The following is a 15343-nucleotide window of genomic DNA, read 5'->3' on the forward strand; positions in this document are numbered from 1 at the left end:
AGAGTCAGTCGGGGACATTCGGGCGGCTGAGGTGCTCTATGGTTTTAGCTTTATTAGTTTACACAGCCTTGATCAAGGCTATTACCTAGCGCGCATTCTAATGGGACTGAGCAATAAATAATACGCTGAAGATCAGAGAGGGCGCCCTTGTCATTCAACGTGTGTGTGTTGTTTTGACCAGTGAGATCGCAGATTGTTCTGACTCGATGTCATGTGTCTGTTGTCTTTCGTGCATTTTGTTTTGTGCTGTGGTGAGGTTTATTTATTAGCACAACACAGATCCTTCTTCAAAGTTGATTTCTTTCATCGAACGAGCGACTGTTGGAAATCCCGACTGTGTCCCAGTACAGACTTGCTGTGATTAGATTGTCGGGAGCCATGGACGTTTCAAAAGGTAAATTTCATTGATTTGTCACAGCTCCTGCTGAGCTGAATACCCGCTGGGGAAAAGTTTCCGTATGGCGCCACCACTTTTTCATTCGATATGAAATAATAAAGTATCTAATTTACCTCAATGAGATATCCCTTTTTGTAAAAATGAGTAGGAAAAGTTTCCGTATGGCGCCACCACTTTTTCATTCGAAATAAAATAATATAGTATCTAATTTACCTGATTGATATATCCCTTTTTGTAAAAACGAGTGAAAATGTGGTGGCGCCATACGGAAACTTATCCAATGAGTGAAAAGGTGGTGGCGCCATACGGAAACTTTTCCAAATAAATACCCTAAAACATTGAAAGAAAGAAATTTGAAATTAAGGTTCAATTAGAAACAAAGGTGCATAGATCTTCAAAGTGCACCATAAAGCAATTTACATTTCATTGGTCCTTGATGAAATTCAATAATTAATTATCATGTACAAACAATGACAATGAGATTTATTTGAATAATATATATCCCTGCAGTAAGGATTCTGTTCAGGGCCTTTAAGGTGAAACAAAAGTTTCAAACATATTACAAAATTAATTTCAAGATTCTGTAGGCATGCACCTTACATGGGATAGGAGGGTTTGTTCATCTCATGACTGTACATGCACTTGACACTAAACACAGTTTTGATATTATTATTTTTTTTTTCTGCTGTAGCCTACTTCCGTTTTGTGGTGTTATTCTTCAACTGCCTGCTGACATTTGGGACGTACTTCTGTTTTGACATGCCAAGTGTCTTACAGGCAGTCCTGCAGGGGGTAAGTATAGACGATGTGACCTGTGACCTGTGACATCACATGTTTACAAAAGAGCCAGAGAGCCCCGACTTCCTTCAGGCATGATTTGTACACGGCTCAATGAAAGAAAACATAAAATATTATATTTTTTATAGCGATCGTATACGTCTAATTTCAACTTTTGAAAGAGGGCCTCATCACTAATCTCCTAACTAGTTGGTATGACACTATTCTAGAATTGCATTTAGATATCGGGTTTGAATCCCACCTGAGTAATATGCAGGCCTGTGTTTTTTCACACCACTCGGGAAAAGACCGAGTAAACAGTGCCAACACACAATGTTGTGTATGGGTACAACCAAATGAAGGGTCTGAACTGGTTTTCTTTTGTCTATTTTTTTTCAGAATATCACTTGTGTGAATACGACCAACACCAACGCTAGTGATGATTGTGTGGAGGGACTCGGCATGAACCCTGATCAATACAATCTACTCTATGCCATCTACGCATGGACGTAAGTTTCTGATGTTGCAGTTAGTTTGCCCTGCATGGAATAAGAGTATGTTAAAAGACTTTAGGCCTGCCAGAAGCCTTTTATTAGGCTTCTGATAGCACACAAATTTGTGCAATAAAGGTTTTTCTTTTCTTTCATTGTTCTCTTGCAACTTTGATGACCAGTTAAGCTCAAATATTCACAGATTTGTTTTTTTGTAATGAATATTTAAGTTAACTTTTTCTGTCTTTCTTTTTTTCAGTGGGATTGCTCCTGTTTTCTGGTCTATGTTTTTTCTTTCTTTATTTTTTTGGAACTTTGATGACCAATTTAGTGGAACTCACGCTCTGGTGGCTTAAAGGCACTGGACATGTTTGGTAATTGTCAGTAAAAAGACCAGTAATCTCACTTGGTGTATCCCAACATTTATGCTTAAAATAACAAACCTGTGAAAATTTGAACTCAATTGGTTGTCGAACCAACATTTATGCTTAAAATAACAAACCTGTGAAAATTTGAACTCAATTGGTTGTCGAAGTTGCGAGAGAATAATGGAAGAAAAAACATCTTTGTCGCACAAGTTGATTGCTTTCAGATGCTTGAATTCGAGACCTCAGCTGATTAATGTGCTGAAGTCCCAGGGAAAATTTTCCTCCGGAGATTGTTTCCCCCATGTAAAAACAACGCGAGTTGAAGGAGGATGATCCAAAAGAGGGTGCTTTCAGAAAGTCTGTACAGAGTTCGCGGATGGGGTGGCATAATCTCTGGGGGTCAGAATCTCCTGTCACACCTGACGCTCTACCGACTGAGCTACATGTATCCAACAACAAATCAATTATTATTACTGAAAGATGTTTTCTTCCTTGTCTCTCTAATTGGAACAGGAATGCAGTGGTTGTAATTGGTGCAGGGTATCTGATTGACAAATTTGGCAATCCGGGTGAGTGTCACATTAACTGAAAGGTGCTGCGTCCATCTTAGACCTTATCGCAAAACGCATGCTGGAATGATGTGCATGCTGCTCGAGCTAGCGATCAAGTTTGATCGATAGCTAGACCAGCGTGCACCTCAATCAAAAGTTAGCATAGCACTTGTGCTATGGGTATTTGCGAAAAGGTCTACGGTCAAATCCTGTGGCTGTGCACAGAATTATAAACTCGCTCCTACCCAGTCACGTGCGCATTAACTTGTTTAGAGTTCATAATTCCATTTAGAGCAATAGGCATGCTTTAATCGTGACTACACACCCCCTTTAAATCATCTCAATCAATATTCTACAGTATCAGGCTGTTCTCATTGTCTTAAAGGCAATGGACACTAATATTGATAATTACTAACAATAATTGTAAGCATAAAAACTTATTGGTAACGAGCAATGGAGAGTTGTTTATAGCAAAAACATTGTGAGATATGGCTCTCTCTCTGAAGCAACTCAAATAAAGGACTTCAGCTGAAGCATTTGTATTGTGCATCTGAAAGCACACAAAGTTATGCAACTAGGGCGTTTTTTCTATCATTATTCTATTGCGAAGCACCGTTGTCTAAATGAAATGACGCCATAAAAAAAAACATTGTATGTATGTATGTTTGCAAATTCGATGACCAATTGAGCCCAAATTTCCAAAGGTATGTTATTTTATGCATATAATGGGATACACCAAGTGAAAATACTAGTCCTTGACCAAACGTGACCAGTGCTTATAAAGCTGTAAGAAAGAAATGCAAGAGTGAGTAATACCCCAAAAGTAGGTGACCGCCAAGAGAGATGCTGGAGCCTAATAGTGGCCCAGATGGCTTGGTGATGAATATTTTAGTTAACTTTTGCTGTCTTTCCTTTTTTTCAGTGGGATTATTCCTGTTTTCTGGCCTGTGTTTGATCGGGTCTTGCACATTTGCCGGCGGAGCAATGTTGAGAGGAACCAGTGCCATGTTTCCCGTCATGCTCGTTGGACGTTTGATATTTGGATCAGGAAACGGATCATTGACAAGTAATTGCAGTAACCATTCTTTTATTACTTGGATGTTCATTAAAAAATGGAGGTTTGTGAGTGGGTCAGACTGCCACTATGTCTTGTACCATGATACGTATAGAATTCTGTACTGTGGTATTAAATCCCCTATCCTTTAATAGACAGGGGAAACTCTTGAGAATAGCTAGGTTGAAAACTGATCATATGAGTACAATTTTAAGCAAGCTTGAATCCTTGATTGTGATTGGCAAACCCATAGCAACAAGAGGTGTGATACAAACCTATAAACCACAAGACAGCCGATCATAAGTTTACTGGCCTGGCAATAAAACCACTGGCCTGGGGCCTGCGGTTAAGTGTAAAATTTGAGCTTGGTACGAGTAAAATGGATTTGGAGAACCTTGAAGGAAGTGCTGTGTAAATGTACAGTGGGCACGCAAACCATTCACATGAGGCGGAGGGAAACATTGTCATATCGGTTACATTATTTTAACAATTCATTGTAATAAACAAGAGTCTAAATCTCTCAGACATTTCTTCTCGTGTGTTCTACAGTTGTACAGAACCGCATCACAGCCTACTGGTTCAGAGACAAGGAGCTCGCTCTTGCCTTCGGAATCACTTTAACTTTCTCGAGACTGGTAAGTATCTAGTAAAAGCCACCATCACACCGAACTCATTCTCACTACGGTCTGAAAAGAATATAGCCGGAAAAAAAGACTTAAACTGTGTGCAAACCGAGTAGAAACTACTGATGGTCTGTATACGAACTGCATGGACGGGTTTGATCAGGAACGGTGCTCCTGAACTTTGAGCCTTCCTTTATCATGGAAGAGTAGGGATTTATCTTGGTGTTTCTGGTTCACGTACCAAGCACCCTTGTGAACAAGTTTCCTCAGGCTTGCGAGCTACAGTAATTAAGTTCATTTATGAGGCATCTTTGGTTTCTTTACCAGAAACATATAATAACCATTAAAAACAGTTTTTTTTTAACTAGGCTTTGAAGCATGTGTTTCGCTGCATTTATATATTTTCTCTGTTTTTTTCATTCAGGGAAGTGTTCTGAATTTCTTCTTGACCAAATCTGTTGAGGAGAAAATAGGACTGACGTGGGTGTTGTGGGGTGGAGCTTTTCTCTGCTTGTTGGGATTCTTTGCAGCCCTTTTAACGAGCTGTCTGGATACGTATGGAGTACGCAAACAAGGACAGGTATACAAAGAAATTCATAGTACAGTTGACTCTCCTTATAACAAGGTCGCTGGGACTGGCCAATTATCTCTTGATAAAAAAGGAACATTGTTGTATGAGTACAGCAAAACAGAGAAACACAAAGCAGAAATGAGATTCAGGACTTCAGAATATACTCTTTATATATCAATATAAACCACAAGGGAAACTGACTGGGTAAATTTGTAAATGATTTTTGGGGTTGAACAAAGAATTGACTAGAGTGGGATTCGAACCAACGACCTCCGGATTAACATGCCGGCGCTCTACCAACTGAGCTATCTAGCCCTTTATTAGCGTTGTCCCTATTTTGTCAATATCTTTGTTCGGGGGCGCCAGTCAGAAGCCATACAACTGTTAACTGGCGTGTAGCCAGGGATCACACCCAAATTACGATACAACTTGGGAAGCGGCAGCTAGGGAATCACCTTAAGGGGATGCGACTTTTTGTTTCAGATATCAATATAAACCACAAGGGAAACTGACTGGGTAAATTTGTACTCTTTATAAGCAGAACCTCTTTATTACAGTGTTCTTTATAGCGACAGCCGAATGTAATTATTTCTTCAGGGAACTTGCTTCGTAAACTTCAAGATGTTTAAGTGGGTGGTAGCGAGGATACACTTTCGAAATTACTATTTATTTATATTTGTTCTATGGAAAAATTTGTAATAATGTTTTCTGTCATGACATCAATCAGAGCCAGAGTACCCTCCAGTCTAAGACAGATGTATGCAGTTGACTTCGGCCGTATCTGAATAAGTGAATATGGCTGTTGCTAAGAGGCTGCTATTAGGACGTACCAAACTTCATTGCATGATGACGTTGTCATTCAGCTGTAGCCGTATCCGTCGATTCGGACACCGCCTTACAGTGTCTATGATTCTTGTTTGAAATTCAGGAAGCCAATATGAAGCAAAGCTCCAGAAAACTTCGCTTCAGTGACATCCGCTACTTCACCTTATCCTACTGGCTGGTAACTCTCACTATAATGTTTTTCTACAATGGTGTCTTCCCATTCGTGGCTGATGCAAGGTACATATGTAAAGTTATGAAGTCAGACTTTTCCGCTGTCTCTACTCTTTTTAGATTTTTTATATATTTGAAATATTTCTCTCTTTATTTATTTATTTAATTTTGGTGGGGGTGTTCATATTCATTGCTTGAAACATACTACAACTATCCAGGGGTGCGTTCCACTCGCGCAAACGACTCGCAACTGTTCGCGCAAACGTTTTTTCATCGTTTGAACGATTGGTGCGTATAGACTGTGCAAGTCTCGCGAGAAATTGAACTTCCGGGACCATTGTGGTCCCAACCTAATGGAGTTTTACGTTGGGGAGATTTTGTTCTGTCAATAATTTTTGTTTAACATAAGTTATGACTCTAAAAAGTGAATATGTTCTTGGGAATGTAAAAATAAGTGATTAAAAACAGAAAAGTAAAATCGATTCAACAAATTAACGAAGAAAACTAAAGAAAAAAACTTGACCTTCAGTTCAGTTTCCGGTTTACTCTAAACAATTAAGAATATTACCCAATTGACGTTCCCATTATCGCTGAACCTATGTGATGATCGCACCAATTGGACGTGATTCACAAACGGGGTTTATTAGAAAAACCATCCGGGTCGATGTCGAACAGCGATCCTCGTCCCGATAAATGTATAATTTTTACGTTAGTTTAAACAAAACAATTATTATGTACACGAATTAAAATAATAATTATACAAAAAGTACGTTAAAAATAATAATCTTTAAGAATTTTTTAACAAATAACAATTTCAATACAATTTGGTTTTGTACAAAAATATACTTTTTTTCGAATTAAGTTCTTGTTTTCGCTACGTGCGAGACTTGCACAGTCTATACGCGATGTCAATATGGCGGTGCCCTGAAATGAAGATGGCGCGCACCATATGTACGTTTTTTTTAACTTCGTTTTTGCTGCAATAGTCCTCTTTTTGACATCATAACATCAACTAATTAACTTTGTTATTCCAAATCTGCATTATCATCCACCGAAAATACAATGTAATTGTGTTTGTGACAAAGAAATAATACCGTATGCTTGTCCGCCATTTTAGGAACCACTCGCAAACACCTCAGAAGTATGTTCGCCTAAAGTTGCCAACGTTCGCCAACGGTGGCGGCGAACAACTCGTTCCACTCGAAATTGTTGGCGAACGTGCGCAACTGTTGGCAACGTTTGCGCGAGTGGAACGCACCCCTGCATGACTACGGTTAATTAGGGTCGAATAGAAGAAAATCAAGATGGCTGCACTTTGATAGGTCAATATAATATTAATAATAATTGCCAGTTTTTATAAAGTGCTTTTCACACTCGGAGGGCGTCCCAAAGCGCTTCACATCATTACCCCTGGTCACTGGGTCTTAATTCACTCCTTAAACCATCTCAGCTCCCTGGTGGGGAGTATGCAGCCTGTGCAACGTATGCAGCCTGTGCAACATTAATATGCGCTATCGAACATGCCACTGAGTGAAAGGCTACTGACTAAAATCTAGGTCTGCTTTCTCCTGAAGTCGAGCAGAGTATACTGTTTGAAACGCCGAGACCAAACTGGCTCTTTTCAGAGCCACCGCTCCCTCAAAAGAGAATCATTACATGGTACCCACAAGTTTACTATTATTTATAGTCTCATTTTATCCTTCACACAGGCAAAGTTTCAAACATCACTGGGTCCTCACATTCTGTATTTGTTTCTGTTCACAGTAAGTTTATTCGAGACAAGTATGGTTACTCTGAGGATTCACCAATACCAGGCTACTTAGCTGGAGCAGTTTATGACGTCTCACTTGTCTTGTCTCCATTTCTTGGTGCACTTATTGTAAGTAGAGAATTAGGGGATAACGATGTGAGGACCCGGTCTTGGCTATGTGGTAATGAACGGGTTGGTGGCTGGCCGCTGTTAACAGAAAAAGCTGGATGAATCAACATGTGATACAGCGCAAAGCGCAAACACTAGTTGTACACAGTGTATGCTGGTAAAGGGGCCATTTATTCGCTAGTTTAAATTCGACTCTACACCCGCTCTTCATCCATTACCAAGCAACACAAGTCGGCCATAACCAACCATGTTGCAGCCACCAATCACACCATCAAATAGGACAATGCCTTTGTAGTTGACACAGAATCTGACAATGGCTTAGGGAGGCCATTTGAATCAGATTAAACACAGTGAGGAGAACACTCTCGACAAAGAGGAAACGGCAAAGAAGCTCCAGAACAAACAAAAATCGAACCTTATTAGCAACAGTGCTATAAAGGAATATGTCTCCTAATTTAAACGTAGTCCCACATACCTTGCAGGAAATACTGTATGTTACAGCGCTATCGAAGAAGCCACTATTATTATTATTATTATTATGAATAGATGCATTTCAAGTTTGTTTTCATTATACTTTTTATCTCCTCTACACAGGATATCATAGGTATGCGAGGTCTGCTGGCGCTTACATGTGCACTGGCTACTATTCCAGTTTTTGGCCTGCTAGCATTTACTGAAGTCTTTCCCCTTGTCTCGACCCTCTGGCTGGGCGTTACTTATTCCTTCGCTGCTGTGAGTATTTTTTTCTCAGAGAAGGAGTCCAAGTTGTTGAGTCACTAAGGGGTAGCGGATCGATGGAACAAGTCTGGTCAAGAGTACAAATACTTACCAAGGCAAAAAAAACAAACGTTATTCAACTGATCATTTATGTTTCTTTAATGGAAAAGAATCCTGCCCAACTTCAACCTCTTAATATCTACAGTGTAAAATAGAGGATTCTCTTTGTTCTCTAATTGTTTGGACTTAAAGTTTGTTTAGAGACGTCCATTGGTATGTTATTTATTTGAAAGAGCAGACAACAAAACATGGACCATTTCACGAAATAATCATTATGGATACTGCATAATGATTGGCCAAAGAATTGAAGTTTGAATACAGTGCATCCCAGTCCAAACTATTAGCGGTACGCATATTTTGTAACGCTAGCGCCAGCGCAAATGGTTGCATGAGCGGAACAGACCCCAGAGTTCTAACCAACATACTGTGAATAGCACCACCACTGTCTGCCACAATGCTCCTCAATTGGTTTTGTTTGAAATATACACATTAAAAAAATAAATCAAAAAATATCAAAGGCTTGTCACATTGTCAGTGAAAGTGTATTGAAACTTTATTTTTATTGTTTATTTATTTTACAGGCAAGTTTATGGCCATCCATCCCTCTAGTGGTTACCCAGGCAACGGTTGGCACGGCAATGGGTTTTGCAACCTCCATTCAGATGATTGGGATCGGTGTTTGCAATCAGGTGATCGGTGCTCTTTTAGGAGATTCCACAGAGTAAGTACATGTAGGGTGAATGCATAACATGTACATTTAAAGGCACTGGACACTATTGGTAATTACTCAAAGTAGTTGTTAGCATAAAAACTTACTTGGTAACAAGCATTGGAGAGCTGTTGATAGTATAAAACATTGTGAGAAACAGCTCCCTCTGAAGTAACATAGTTTTGTAGAAATTAGTTTTTAAGAAAAGAATTTTCCACTAAAATACTTGAGTTTGATTTCAAGACTTCAGAATTAGACTTTGAGGTCACAAATTCAAGCATCTGAAAGCACACAACAGGTTTGTTATTTTGTGCATATAATGTTGAGATACACCAAGTGAGAAGACTAGTCTTTGACCATTACCCATGTCTTTAATGGTTAATTCCAAGAGAATTGATGACACACAAGTGAAAGCCTACATGAACAGACCACTAAATCCTAAATGTAACAAACTCATGTACATAAGGATACATTCGTAACTACACAGTAATTAAGGGTATTATTTTCTTACTGTCAAAAACCGTATAACAATAATATGTAGGTCTTACATAGCGCTTTGTCTCAAAGCACTCATTACTTTAAATATAATTGTAATGGTTTTCAATTGCCGAGGCGCAATCTGTAGAAAACACAGGGAGGAACTTGGCGACAGTGTACTTGTCCTTTGACTCTCCGTCCCATCTGAAGGACGAAGCCATAATGCTTTCTCCAGAAGACGATCAGAGCATACTGATACCAATGTTTTTTTTCAGAACCACCCTAACGCATTTAGAGATAGTCATTACATGGTGTTACCGCAGACCTTTCCATATTGAAGCCATAATGGTCAAGTGCCTTGCTTAGCACACAGTCATCACGACCGTAACTTGAACCGACATTCTGCTGATCAGAAACACCAGTCCAGAGCCCGAGTCCAATGCGATTGACCGCCCAGCCACGATATGCCACTAGGAGAAACTTGAAAGATATTGTAATTTAACACCAGGAATGGTAAAACAACCTGTTGTTCACCACTGTATTGCATACTGTTTTTACAACTCACAGACTTCCCCCTGAAAAGACATTGAAACGCTGGAAGTACGTTATGATATTCCTGTTTGCCAATACACTGGCATGTGTAGTCACAGCTCTACTCCTTAACATCACCGACAAGAGACAGGTAATGTACAATTTGAAATTGAAAACTATATAATCTTTGGGCGCAGTGCTGTTAGTTCAGAATTTCTTGCGACAAAGCTTTGCCACATCTCCGCGCTTTGTCACAAGAAATTCTGAACTATCAGTTCCTCAGTTGGTGAGCAGACCTGTTCTTCTGCTCAGAAGTATCACTTCAGCTCAGAAGTTGAGATCTAGCAGAGCGATACTTCGAACTTACCCAAACAACATGTTTCACACCAAGTGGTGAGAATTGCAGTTTAATGACAAAGATCGCGCAATGTTCAATGTTTGCTCCCGAGCTATCCTGCGCAAATTTTAAATCATGCAATGTAACAAGGTTTGATACATATAAACATGGCACACCACGCAATGATAATAATCATATAAATGTAGTTATATACAACAAAATTAACATGTGAAAATTTCATTTCAAAAGGTTGTGTAGTGTTTTTCAAATTATCAAAACCACAGCGGATATGTCCACACAGAAAGAATAATCTGTAATTGGAATACACAATCTGAGAAAAGTGTCCGAGATACAAATTTTGGGGGATAAAATCTTTTTCCATCCACATAACCTGGAAGTGAAATGATTCGCAAAATACTTTATACAATCTAAAAATGCTGTACATCTATATAGGATTTGAGGCATTGCATGGTGGGGTATCAATATATATTTGGTTTGCGGTAACACCATGTGTGTATCAGCAGCATTTGGCACACTATCCTACCACCCTCCTCCTCTAACAACCACCAACCTACTGACACGCCTCACTACACCCGAGAGGTTTCTCACACAATGGGCAACCCTAACAATGGTCCTGAGCCTGCCAACCACACAGAGCATTGATTGACCTGCAGTGGATCCACTGAACCCCTATAAATAAGCCCACTCCTCTCTACCTCTTCAATCTCCAAATTTCTATACCATCCGCCCTGGTAATAGTTATAAAGCAGCACAGTTCTTTTCAGAACTGAGAAGTCTCCCGAACCTCTGATTTTCTACTCCACGGCAGTAGAATAAAGCAAGACAGTTCCCTAAGAACAACTCTACCTGGCAAGTAGATATACACACATGGTGTTACCGCAAACCAAATATATGCTGTACATCTAGCCAAGTAACTTTTAATCGCCATTCATTTTATGATTGGTTATTGTAGAATGATTTTAGTGGTGGGCTCTAACTCAAATTTAGTCCACCATGGGCAAGCGTTTCAACAAAATTTAAGATCATGTTTAGACACGATATGGGGGCCATCAAGTGCAATCTGGGAGAAATCTGTGCTGGGCAGCACAATGTGTTTCGCTCAGAATGCTGGGCGAAACTTGTTAGTTCTGGGCAGGCCCGCCCGACTACAACACTAGTGGTTCCTAACGTTATACCTTCTCTTAAAGGGTCTATGTAACTTTTGTAGGACAAAAAAACACAACGTCCACAGATTTACACTAAACTTACACAGTTTGAAGATAATGATAGTAGAAAGCTTCCCTGAAAATACTATGTGCTGAGGTGCTGTAGTTTGGGGGAAATGAGTAAAACAATGTCATGAAAATAATTTTTGTCTCATGAGACGAAAATTATTTTAATCATTTACAAACGTATTTTCATGACATTGTTTTACTCATTTCTCAAAAACAACAGCACCTCAGTAAGTAAAATTTGAAGGGAAGCTTTCCACTATCATTATCTTCAAACCCTGAAAGTTTAATGTAAATCTATGGACATTTAGAAAAAGTACCCAAATCCTTTAAAGGTGACCTCTTTTGTTTTCTTTTTTTCTCAGGGCCGGGTTCTCAATCAGAGCAGAAGAGAACGCAAACGACGCATGGCGATGATAGAGAGCTCCATAGCGGAGGATGACTCAACTACTAACCCTTTGGTCAATGAAAAGGAACCCTTACTGTTTCCATCAATCAACTCATCACCGACCGAAGTAAGACACGATGGGATCGTTCACAGAACCTAAGGAAATCATGACTTCACTGCAGGGGATTAAGCAATGCATCTCAAAGACGAAAATGCGTGTAACATTTTAGTGTGGATCTTTTTATACCACATTTTGTTACAGAGTCATTTACTGTCTCAGTAATTTTACTGAATTTTAAAGTAGCATTATCCATAGACTCCTTTGCAAATTTTGTGTAATAATTTGTGGAAATGGGAATCTTTTTATACCACATTTTGGTACAGAGTCATTGAAGGTGTCAATGATTTTACTGACTTCAGAAACTACTTCGCAAAAATATTTTATTTGTGTGATGTTCATAAAATGCGGTGTATATTGGTCTGAGGTATCATCTAGACCAGCACGCACCTATTTTTGCATGTAACGCGCATGTAAAATGTATAGTTGCGAAGTAGTCTATTGAAAATGTTTACCTGGCCAAATGCCAGATAAACACCACAAGATATCAGCTTTGTCTAACTAATCTGGATAGATCACTGCTTATAAAGGCCACTACAATGTCCTGCACAACAGACATGATATTCTTCTTACTTAAGTCTGATTTCCTATTAGTTTGCCCTTTCATTTTATTTCGTTTATTAATTGGGATAAATCAGAAAAATTGTGAATTAAGATGACCTGAAATGACTATTAAAGCCTACAACATGTGTACTTATCTTCAAGTACGCGCTAATCATCCAATCAGATTGGCAGAATGGAGTGGTGATAAAAACCTATATTGCACGGCTAATATCACTACCATGCGTCTTGTGTGTTCTATGTCACGCACCAAGTTTGCTTGAAGATAAATACGTTATCACACGCGCGCTCGTGGAAATACGGAAAATATAGCGCGTCTGCGTCACATATCCGCTATATTTTTCCGTATTCCACTCGCGCTTGTGTTATAACTTATATTGTTGGTCAGTCCACTCCTTGTACTTGATAACATGTTCCTACTTTTTTTCCATTCAAGGACCAAATGTCATGCCTGGCACAAGTGTACATGACATGTAAAGTTTCTAAACGGTCTGAAGTTTTAAATCCTGCGCAAATGCTAACATTGAAATTAATCCTTACAATAGATCAGTGACAACACTGGGGGACAAGTGAGACTTAAAGTATATGAGATTTTAATCATTCTGAAGTTAGTATTTTAAGTTCTTCTCTAGAGTACCATCATGACATCACAATATCATAATCGATTTTTCTTGAATGGAAAAAATTATTTGTTCACCTTAAAAACAGAAGTTGTATGCCATCTTCATCAGATGAATTATCATGTTCATAAGTGTGACATTATTTTACTTTAATTCATGGCAACGTCACACAAGCTGGTGCCCAATCCGCATGCTTGAACTTCGTACTAACAATATTACAATTTGCATGTACCATAATTTTTAGCCTTGGTACGATTGGCAGCCAGTGTTATGTCTCCGGTCTTGGTCTGGACCATCAGGGCCCAATTTCAAAGAGCTGCTTAAGCACAACAAAAATAAGCTGATCAGTATAAAGTTACCAGCCAAAACACAATGTCACATGTACAAATTGTGACTGGTATCCTGCTTATTTCTACTAAGCAGAAAATTGTTAAGCAATATTTTCTGCTTAAAGGCAGTGGACACTATTGGTAATTGTCAAAGACTAGCCTTCACAGTTGGTGTATCTCAACATATGCATAAAATAACAAACCTGTGAAAATTTGAGCTCAATCGGTCTTCGAACATGCGAGATAATAATGGAAGAAAAAAACACCCATGTCACACGATGTTGTGTGCGTTTAGATGGTTGATTTCGAGACCTCAAGTTCTAGATCTGAGGTCTCGAAATCAAATTCGTGGAAAATTACTTCTTTCTCGAAAACTATGACACTTCAGAGGGACCCAATTCTCACAATGTTTTATACCATCAACCTCTCCCCATTACTCGTCACCAAGAAAGGTTTTATGCTAAAAATTATTTTGAGTAATTACCAATAGTGTCCACTGCCTTTAAGCAGCTGTATGACATCGGGCCCTGGTCTCGGTCTCCCTGCGGACCTTCAGTTCTCGGTCTTGACTACAACACAGGGCAGCGGGCCGTATTGATGCCCTTCGTCACTACCTCTCGTAGGGATGTACTGACATGATTCGTCATACTTTGTCCAAGTGTGGATCTTTTTCTATACATTCTGCTTAGCTATATTTATTATTTTGATTAAGTTTAAATGAAAATGCCAGTTTAACTTATGCTTTAAAAGTATTATTGTTAAATATACTTAAAGGGTAATTGTTTGTTTGAAATTTAAATCCGTGAGAAAAACTAATAGTTTGGAAACGAAAAAAGCAATCTATGAAGTGGACCCACTGCTGAAACATAGGATACGAACTTCCTCTAGCTACCGGGTAATATCGGTGGTAGTTGATATGACATTGCTCTAGAATGGCAAAGGTGTTGGGTTCGAATCCCACCCGAGTAATACGCTTTTGATTTTGTTAACAGGACTCGGGAAAACACTGAGTATAAAGTGCTTAGCACACATCGGTGTAAGCAGAAATTAATAGACGCATCATTATATGACAATGTTGAAATGCCATTATCAAGTTTAAAAGTAGAGCTTTGAGATTAAAAATCTGTTGTTTATATATTTTTTTCAAGAATTATGTATAATGTACCTTTATTGGTGTTGCCCTTTGAAAGTTGAGTGTTTAAAGATTTTTTCGAAATAAGAAAAGTATGAAATAAATGATCTTTATTGTGGTAAAGATATAAATTTGTTATACCTTACCTGTATGCCCATGTGTGTATGTTTTGTAGATGACTAGTTAGTAAACCTATTTTGAAAACACTACGAAACAATATTCAGCTACATTTTGCAAACAAATAAACCCTGCCTGTGTGTGTAAATTCTAGGTGTATTAGGCCTATGTCCCTTTGCAGACACTGACTGAAAATATTCACAGTCCAGAGTGGCAATCTTTCGATTGGAGCTGCTCTATGGCCATGTGGTTTTCGAAGTCTCCCGCGCCGGCACAAAACAAACTTTGCTTCATTTTGACTAATTTGA

At 38.9% G+C, this 15343-nt stretch overlaps 1 protein-coding gene and 1 non-coding gene across 2 annotated transcripts; one reads left to right on the top strand and one right to left on the bottom strand.

Moving 5' to 3' along the window:
• The first annotated feature begins 178 nt into the window (after positions 1–178).
• Positions 179–15038, top strand: LOC139938178 (lysosomal dipeptide transporter MFSD1-like). Its single transcript, XM_071933569.1, has 13 exons — positions 179–394; positions 1089–1189; positions 1574–1683; positions 2547–2602; positions 3507–3650; positions 4188–4273; positions 4686–4841; positions 5761–5894; positions 7593–7707; positions 8302–8439; positions 9066–9205; positions 10238–10352; positions 12136–15038. The coding sequence occupies exons 1-13, from the start codon at positions 379–381 to the stop codon at positions 12316–12318; spliced, it is 1494 nt and encodes a 497-aa protein (XP_071789670.1). The 5' UTR covers positions 179–378; the 3' UTR covers positions 12319–15038.
• On the bottom strand, positions 5075–5147 carry Trnan-guu (transfer RNA asparagine (anticodon GUU)). The gene has a single exon. It is a non-coding gene; the product is annotated as a tRNA-Asn (tRNA).
• Positions 15039–15343: the final 305 nt, after the last annotated feature.

The sequence above is a fragment of the Asterias amurensis genome, chromosome 6 (genome assembly GCF_032118995.1).
Source record: "Asterias amurensis chromosome 6, ASM3211899v1".
In the NCBI taxonomy this organism is placed as follows: domain Eukaryota; kingdom Metazoa; phylum Echinodermata; class Asteroidea; order Forcipulatida; family Asteriidae; genus Asterias; species Asterias amurensis.